The 10,000-nt window shown below is 45.7% G+C and overlaps 1 protein-coding gene across 1 annotated transcript in view; it reads left to right on the top strand.

The window, feature by feature from the left end:
- gnao1a (guanine nucleotide binding protein (G protein), alpha activating activity polypeptide O, a) overlaps positions 1–9,598 on the top strand; it is a 175,907-nt gene extending 166,309 nt beyond the window's left edge. The window contains exons 7-8 of the mRNA XM_063196874.1: positions 6,599–6,752; positions 8,435–9,598. Of these exons, the coding sequence (XP_063052944.1) occupies positions 6,599–6,752; positions 8,435–8,622 (342 nt within the window). The 3' untranslated portion in view covers positions 8,623–9,598. The remainder of the gene's footprint in view (positions 1–6,598; positions 6,753–8,434) is intronic.
- The last annotated feature ends 402 nt before the right edge of the window (positions 9,599–10,000 follow it).

Genomic DNA, 10,000 nt, shown 5'->3' on the forward strand with positions numbered 1-10,000 from the left:
ACACACACACACACACACACACACACACACACACACACACACACATGGGCATGCACACATGCACACACGCACATATTCACTCACACAGACACCCACTCACACACACACACACGCACGCACGCACGTACGCACACCCTAGTGGGCCGGACGAGGGGGTTCTGTCTGTTCCACACCACTGGTCCCAGCTGAGGCCTAATTAATAGAAGGACAGATGACAGAATTGGCTTTCAGATGCTCCGTAGGCTAGGACAGTGTAAATAAACAGTTTGCAGAGAGTTTTAACTCCCAACATGTAGTTATATTTTGTGGCAAAATGTTAATTTAATTCATGTGTGGGATGCTAAATAAACCCCTCACTCACCCGTTCGACTCAGGCGCAGAATTGGCCTTCAGAGACTCTGTGTCTACCACACTTAGGAAAATGAGAGAGTGCGTAAAACGTCTGGAGTTGGTTTTCACTTCCAAAGTTTTATTGTTGTTCACAGTTGAGATTATTTTGCATTTTGTAAAAAAAATATCGTGGACAATCCACACAAAAAAACTCACTCTCTGGTCGCCTTGAAGCCCATATCTATATTGTAAGAGTCACAAAAGAAATGGTGGCCAAATAAGGCCCAAAGTTCCTGCACTAGTTCAAAAATGAGAAAATAAATATCCTCAGACTAAGGCACTCCAACATGAGAAGTCTTGTCATACTAATAAAGACATTTTAATTTGGAGTGCCTTAGTCAGAGAACTTGGATTTACAACACCTTGACTAAAGGGCACTCACATCCAAAAAGCCTTCAAACAATCAGGATAAGAGCACGCCATATTCTACAAGCTCAAAGTTTCCTGTGCTAGCGTATATCCAAAATGCTAGTTAGCGTATATCCAAACTGTGAATGCCAAAAAAAATGCAGCATGGTCTGAGTGGATGACAGATGCAGTTGTTTTTTTCACTACTGCTAAGTTGGTATTTAGCATGATGCCATTGCAGTCCACAGTTGAAGTTAATTTTGTTTGTAGTATTGATTTCGTGGACAATCCACACAAAAACACCTGAAGCCTATCCATGATGCAAGAGTCACTTAACAAAAATAAATGGTGACCATACAGTAGGCCCAAAGCTCCTGTGCTAGTTACGTTATATCCAAAATGTGAGTCTGAGTGGAAGGCAGATGGGGGCTCTGTAGTCCAGAGGGTTGTCGTGGCGATGTGCCGTGTGGCGTAGAATGTTTACTTTGCTTTGGGAATGAGACGTAACCTTAACGATGGGGAATGTAAACAGGTATTAGCTACACTGTCAAAACAGGAGGTCTTAGAAAGTACAGATGATGTGCTACTCAGTGCTTTGAAAGCTCTCAGTGCCACAGTGGTAACACACGTGGACATGCACTCGCACACAAGTGCGTGCACACACACATACACATACAGACACATAGACACACACACAGGATGGAAATTCACTTCACCAGCTATGGGCACTGGACAGTAAATCATTATTTCTGTGTCCAACATCTACCTGCTCTGCTTGCCCTATACATATTTATTTTTCCAGCATTTGGCTGGTGGCTAGTGCCAATTTCCATCCCTATTGCAAGCACACACCTACTATCTCTCTCTCGCGCTCTATCTCTCTCTCTCTCTCTCTCTCTCTCTCTCTCTCTCTCCCTCTCTCTCTCTCTCTCTCTCTCTCTCTCTCTCTCTCTCTCTCTCTCTCTCTCTCTCTCTCTCTCTCTCTCTCTCTCGCTCTCTCTCTCTCTCCCTCTCTCTCTCTCTCTCTCTCTCTCTCTCTTGCTCTCTCTCCCTCTCTCTCTCTCTCTCTCTCTCTCTCTCTCTCTCTCTCTCTCTCTCTCTCTTCCTCCCTCTCTCTCTGTCTCTCTCACACACACACACTCACGAATATATTTTCCTGTTTTTGTCGGGTGACTCTTGTAAATTGGCCCCCTTGAGGACAGTCGAGCTGTCACACCAACGTCAGTCAACCACTGTGGCTGCCACAGCATTTGCACTCAATGCCTGTATCTCTACTGTGAACATGAAGCCAATCGGAGTCAGACAACAAGACAGCATCTCTGTACAATAGCAAACCTTTGGTGCATTTCTCGAAAGTATAGTTGTTAGCAGTTAGCAACTTGGGTAGTTGGCAATGGAAAATTGCATTGCAAACAACAAAGTAGGCAACGTACTGTAGTTAGCAACTTTGGTTTCAAGAAATGCACCCCTTGACAGTCAAGGGGATTTATAACTGTAGTATATTCAGTATAAAAAGGGATTGATGACAAATCAAAGGTCTGCAGAAAGCATGCATCCTTGTTGTATGGTCTACGATTATGTTCATGGTAAATACAATCAAATACAATGAAAGCGCAAAATAACATGAAACTTTTGAAATAACCAACATTTATGTTCCCTCGTGTGTGTGGGACAGTTATATTTCCATATTTCATTACACTACGTTACACTTAGCTGACACTTTTATCCAAAACGACAAACAGATATTAACGTGTATTGGTTACAGTCCCTGGAGCAAATGTGGGGTTTGGTGCTTTGGCTCCAGGGCACTTCAGCCATGGAGGGAGGAAGGTCTTGGGGTAGTATTGGGTCAGGGTGGGGATTGAACCTGCAACTCTGTGATCTACAGTCCAACTGCATATAACCATCACACCAGGCTGCCCCCCTATATCCATATGCCTGTGTACCATACTTGTGCTTTCTGTACCTCAAATGTGTCACAATGCTGTGTCTCTCTGGCTATCAAACATGTGTCTAATGCAACAATGCTGTCTCTGTCTTTGAAATGTGTCTCCCATCTGACTATATGCTGTTTGCCTCGTACTCTACTACTGTATCTGTCCTCTCCCTTCCTCACAGCTTACATTTACTCTACCGGGTTCTGCAATGCACATGTTCTGTATTTAACATGAACCAAGGCTTCAGTTCACACACACTGGGTCGGAGACTGGGATTTAGGAAAATAATAAGAAAAACAAAGTAGACTCTGGTTTGACATCAAATGAATGGCTCAATTATGTATCTTATGTGTATTCCAGTCTTCTTCTTTGGTCTGAACTGAATTCTTCTCGGGCATGTTGTCTCTCTGTCTCTCTGAGGATGCTGGGTGTCTACGATGGGCATCAATCCTGGATTTTTTTTCCCTCTGGGTTTGGAGTGCTTGAAGGGTGTTTTCTTTCTGGAGGAGAGTGCTCTGCAGGCTTTTGTTCAGCAGATTTGAACCAGGCCGGCCAGCTCTTCAGCCACTCCTCACTTTCTTCATGCGGGAGAGAGATGGGTGCTCAGGGAGTGTGGGAGAGAGAGAGCGTGTGAGTGTGTGTGTGTGTGTGTGTGTGTGTGTGTGTGTGTGTGTGTGTGTGTGTGTGTGTGTGTGTGTGTGTGTGTGTGTGTGTGTGTATATGTGTGTGTGGTGAGAGTGAGTGTTTGAGTTGAATGTGTATCCTGGGCCCCGTAAGCAAGCGAAAAAGCAAACCAGTGAGTGAGCTGACGTCTCGGATTGGCGACTATCTATGCATCCGACTGGCTGAGAGGGCCCTCTGGCTCTACTCCTGGCGCCTCCTACTCTCGTGGCGCTCCTCTCCTCCTCTTCTCTTCCTCGGCAGCTCCATGTCTTCCTCCGTTCCTCCCTCCGTCCGCCCGTCTGTCCTCTCGTCCATCTGCTCGTTCATCTCTGATCTCTTCGCCTACCTCCTCCGCTGTCATCTCTCGCACCTCGCGCCTCGCCATTGGCTCTGCTCCTGTCCTCTCTAACCAATCGTCAATCGCTAAACTTCCCCACGCCACGCCCATGGGGCTCCGCCCCAGCTCCTGTGGAAGCCCTGCCCTACACTCACACAGGTATGCAAACAAAAACAACAACAAACAGACAACAACAACAACAACAACAACACCTGCTGCTAAGGCTAAGTAGCAGCATATCACTGGAAAGAGTTGGAAGCAGCGCTCTGAATTTGATGTGGTGGAATATGCTTGTGTGTAGTGTACTAGTATAGTTCTGTGTTATGTGTGTAAGCGTGTGTGTGTGTGTGTGTGTGCGTGCGTGCGTGCGTGCGTGCGTGCGTGCGTGCGTGCGTGCACACGTGTGCATGTATGTGTGTGTCAGAGGCAGACAGAGAGTGTCGAAATTAGTTTCCAAGTCTGCTGTATAGTATGTGATCCCACTGTACGTGTATGACTATGCGTTTCTGCCATCGATCAGAAAGCTTTTAGGCAGCACATGGCTCTCCATTAGAGAGCTTTTTTCATTGCTATTAGGACATTACTGGTGTGAAACTCAGTGTTAGGCTTCATTACAGCAGACCTAGTGTGATAGGTGACACACACACACACACACACACACACACACACACACACACACACACACACACACACACACACACACACACACACACCGTGTATTAGGCGTGCCATGCACACAGACACAGGGAGAAGGCGAGAGAAAGACTCCACACATACACTTTAGATTTGCTTGGATGTGGGCCCACCGAGCATTAGGATACTGTAGCTTTGCACACAGTCTGATCAAGCAGTGAATGTGTGTATTACTAGAAGTAATGTAGTCATGCGATTGACTTGTGATAATTATAGCTGCATTGTGATGACGTCATAGATGAACTCAGTGCCTCATACTCAGCACTAATAAATAAGACAGGGCTCGGTAGTGTTTGCATTCATATACTAGATGCTAGACCAGTGGTCTCTAATTATTTTTCTGCAAAGGGCCACATTATGTAGAGCAAGTGTGGCTGCAGGCCAAACCAATGCCCCAACCCAATGAGAAACAAGTTAGATGCCTGGACAGGGAACAGATTTTTGCTTTTCTGTTTTCCCGTCCTGCCAATGTCTGTTGGCATCTTAAGATCTAACTCTCTGTGAATGTTTTGGAGAGATATGACCCACTGAAGTTTCAATGATCAGAAATCACAGACATTTATGTTTTCATTAGTTCTGACCTCATGGCAGGTCAAATGTTTGCCATGCCCGGGCCGGATTTGGCCCGTGGATCTTTGTTTGGAGACCAAGGTGCTAGACTCTACAGTAGTCTGCACCCAAACAGGAAACAGAAGGACAGACCAAGCGAAACACACACACACACACACACACACACACACACACACACACACACACACACACACACACACACACACACACACACACACACACACACACACACACACACACACAGGCACACACACAGGCACACACATGCACCACATCACATCTTCCGGTAGTACCTGATGGAAAATGTACCGTAGAAAATGGCAGCCACAGCGTGTGTGTGTGTATGTGTCCACATCATAAAGAGAGTGTCTGCTTCCAACTCTGCATCAGTGATTCCAGTGAGTCCTTCACAGGACTAACCCTGCTGCACTTCAGCCCAACCAGCCCTACTCCAGTCAACAGCAATGGTAATCAATACGACGAATGCCCCAAGCCTATCCTACATAACATCAGAGGTGTCCAAAATCCGCTTCAGAGTTAAAAAAAATCCCTGCAACAGTTTCGTTCCAGCACAGGTGACCTCACTAAGTAACTGGTCTACCTGGGATGCGTTTCTCGAAAGTGTAGCTGTTAGCCCGTTAGCAACTTGGGTAGTTGTCAATGGGAAATTGCATTGCAAACAACAAAGTAGCTAACGTAGTTAGTAACCATGGTTTTGAGGAATGCACCCCTGTCTTGACTGAGAGCCGGTTGGACCAAATTTGTGGCAGGGTGCTGTACTTTCTGAACGTGGTATTGGCACCTCTGCATAACATATGGTAACGTCCCCCAAGCCACATATACTGTAATTCCCCCTGGCTACTGGCACTGTAAAACATTACTAGCCTGTTAAACTCAAAAAAGTTTCCCTGCTGTCTTGAGTTTGGAAGTTAACTGTAATTTGTGTCAACTCAGAAATCAAACTCTCGAGTTGAGTTAACTTACAAACTGTAAGGCAGCAGGGCAACTCTCTTTTGTGTGTTTAACTGGCTTGCAATGTTGCACAGTGCAGCACACCAGGGCTCGCTTCAGCTATTAACCAGCTGCATGAACTCTTGATTTCTGACTAATGTCCTACACTGTTACCACTGCAGCACAATTCAGTTCACGTCCCTTACACATTGTTCTTTTCAAAACAAATCAAATAAATCAAGTCACATAATCACAATCAATTATTGAAATTACACAATTAGCTAGACTAATGCTAAATGTAGCATTTGGTTGCATTTAGTGAAAGTTTTTCTCTTCGTTTCTTTTTCCTGCTTTTCATTTTCCGTAGATTTCCTGATTTTCTTCTTTTCTGTTAAACCTACTGTTAAACCTCTATGTGTCTGTTTATTTCATGTGTCTGTTAATATGAGCCTACGTATGAACAGTGATGGGCAAACTGGATTCAGAAGCTACAATGCAGTGACATACTGTATGTATATTACAGTAACAAGCTCTCATTTTACCTTTCCAAATATAGGGCAATTATAGAATTAAAGCCAGGTGTTTTGGAATATTGTAGATTTTAAATCCAGACTGCCTATCACTGCAATGTAAGTGTTTCATATAGTATAAAGTGAATTGCATTGTGGGCAAAACCTGACCTCTTTGTTGTCCCATCCCCCTCCTACAGAACCGCCTGCACGAGTCCTTGAAACTCTTTGACAGCATCTGCAACAACAAATGGTTCACCGAGACCTCCATCATTCTTTTCCTCAACAAGAAGGACATATTCGAGGACAAAATAAAGAAATCTCCCCTTAGTATCTGCTTCCCTGAGTACCAAGGTAACACATTTCCACATCATGCCACTTAGTCACCATAACCTCAGCCAGCTAGGCAGAGATGGAATGACGAGAAAACGCTCCGAAAAATGAAGAAGAAGGAAGCATGAAAGAAAAACAGATGACGACAGAGAAGGGAGGGAAGGAAAGATTGCTAGTGGAGGAGGTGGACTGATGAAAACTGATGAGAGCAAGGGAAAGAGAGATTGGACTAAAGGTGGATAAAACGGGAGACCGAAAACTCATTTGACACAGGAAATAGATCCATGAAGATGGTGGAGACGATAAAGAGGTGGCAGTGTGAAGTGTAGACGCGGGCAGACGTGCAGACAGGTAGGGCAGGCTGACATGAAACCAAACCACCATCATATGGCAGAGACAAGACGAAAGAGAGCAGAATAGAAAGGAAACGAGACAGAGACAAGAGGGGTTGTCTGTCTGTCTAGCCACATAAATGCGCCAAAAAGGCAGCCCTCCGATGCCTATAATCCACTTTCCACAACCAGAGTATTCCTGGGCCCCTCCCTAAGAACAGAACCAGATTTGATTAGACTAGTCACAAAACTGCTAAAAATATGCCGTCATTACCTCAGACCTCATGGTCCATTTCATTTCTCCTTTGTCCTCCCCTCTCCTCTCCACTCCTCCCCACTCCATCTCCATCACCCAATCCCCAATCCCCAATCCACCAACCCTCCATGATTGGTCTTATTTGTTCACCTTTTTGCTCTCATTTCCTTTTCTTTTTTCACCTTTGTTCAAAACTACCTTTCATCCTCTTTGTCTTGTTTCGTTGGATCATATTCTCTTTGAACACTTCATTATATATCTTTTCTTACATATATGTGTCTATCACATTTTATTCTTGTCTGCCACACGCTCTACCTTCCTGCCGCCGTCCTATCCTTATCCCTGCCTCTTCCCTCTCCTGTTCATCCTTTTCTCACACCTCCACCTCCACCTCCACCTCCTCTTCTCTCCTCTTCATTCCACCTCCACCTCCTCTTTCCTCTCCTCTCCTTCACCACCTCCACCTCCTCTTCCCTTTCCTTCTCATCCTCTTCCCTCTCCTCTTCATCCCATCTCGCCATCCCCTCTTCCTTCTCCTCTCCTCTCCACCTCCATCTCCACCTCCAACTCCTCTTCCCTCCTCTTCATTTCACCTCCACCTCCTCTTCCCTCTCCTCTCCATTCCATCTCTCCTCCTCATCCTCCTTGCATATCCACCTCCACCTCCACTTCCCTATCCTCCATTCCTCCTCCATCTCCTCTCCTCCATCCCCATTCCATCTCTATCCTCTCACCTCCATCTCTCATCTCCTCCACCTCCTCCCCTCCATCCCCATTCCATCCTCCCTCTCTCCTCTCCTCCATCTCCCCTCCTCCACCCCATCCTCTATGTCGATCTCTCTCTATCCTCCATGTCCGACACCCTCCATGCTCCACCGCCATCCCATCCTCCATCACCACCCCCTCCTCCAACCCCATGTCTTCTTCTCCATCCTCTATGTCACCCACTCCGCACTCTCCTCCCCTCATCTTTTCTCCTCCCCCACCTCCCCCATACTCCTTTTCCATCTCCAAACCCCACCCCCATACTCCATCATCCCCCCTTCCTCCATCCCCATATCTCCTCCATCCCCACACCCCCATCCCCTCCATGCTCCATCTACACCCCCACCCAGGCCCCGACCTGTTTGCGGAGGCGGTGGCCTACATCCAGACGCAGTACGAGGGCAAGAACAAGTCGACCAACAAGGAGGTGTACGCCCACATCACCTGCGCCACCGACACCCACAACATCCAGTTCGTCTTCGACGCCGTCACCGACGTCATCATCGCCACCAACCTGAGGGGCTGCGGCCTGTACTGATCCCCCGTCTGGCAACCCATAGGACTCTTGCTATAGCTACACACACACACACACACACACACACACACACACACACACACACACACACACACACACACACACACACACTTAGTTTTGTCCTTCACCTCTGCTGTACTGTCTGCTTCACTTTGTTCCGCTGTCCTGAGTTTGATGATACTTGCAATGCCTTGAGATCATACATACACACACACACACACACACACACACACACATGGCAAAGATGTTCACCCGCACGCATGCACACACACACACAAACAAACAAACACACACACACACACACACACACACACACACACACACACACACACACACACACACACACACACACACACACACACACACACACACAGACACACACACAGACACACACACAGATACACACACACAAAAACAGACTTAACAAACAAAACAATGGATTCTTTTGTTTTCCTCTGAACGACATTCTGCCAAAAAATATTGCAACCGGGGGATCATTTTGAAAGGACAAAACATTTCTTGTTGTTTGTCAGAAAAACAATCCAAGTGATGACAGAGCTAAATATGGAAGCAGTCATTTGATGACAAGAACCTTTTTTTATTTTAGCTCCAGAGTAGTTTGACAAGAAGCCACAATTTACCCTCAATGCCACAGTTGCCATGGGAATGAAGCCAAAATGGAAAAACGATATTTCAGCCAAAATAATGTGTTAAAAAGTGCCAAAGAAAGACATCCCACACACTGTGTATTCAGAAAGACCAAAGCTGACTTCACGCTAGCTGAGTGCCACTGCTATGTTGCATGTGTTGTGTCAAAGATGGCAGCTGCCAGCTATAGGATCTGAGTATGTTGTGTCCGAGTATACAAAAACTGAGTATAAAAATGTAGGAAAAAAATACATCCTCTGCGCTCCTGCACTTCATAATTTGGTGTGCAAGGGAAAAGGACTAGTAATTGCAGAGGAAAGAAGGTAGTCACCGGCGCATCCTCAGATGTGGAAGTTTAGCTGTTTTATTTGGCAAGTGCCAAGACTAATGTTTCAATGTTGTCAAGTCTTCTTCAGAGTCAATCAATCGATGTGACAACGTCGAAACATTATACATTAACTAATATTTCGACGTTGTCACATCGATTGATTGACTCTGAAGAAGACTTGATAACATTGAAACATTAGTCTTGGCACTTGCCTGATAAAGCGGTTAAACTTCCACATCTGAAGATGCTCCGGTGACTCCCGTCTTTCCTCTGAGTATATACTAAATGCTTAGTATAAATTGAAGTATATACTGAGTATTGACACTATGGAAAGTGGGGTAACACTTTAGTTGATGCCGGCATCATATGCTGCATCATAACAGTGCCATAATATTGTCAAAACAG

Source organism: Engraulis encrasicolus, chromosome 4 (assembly GCF_034702125.1).
Source record: "Engraulis encrasicolus isolate BLACKSEA-1 chromosome 4, IST_EnEncr_1.0, whole genome shotgun sequence".
In the NCBI taxonomy this organism is placed as follows: domain Eukaryota; kingdom Metazoa; phylum Chordata; class Actinopteri; order Clupeiformes; family Engraulidae; genus Engraulis; species Engraulis encrasicolus.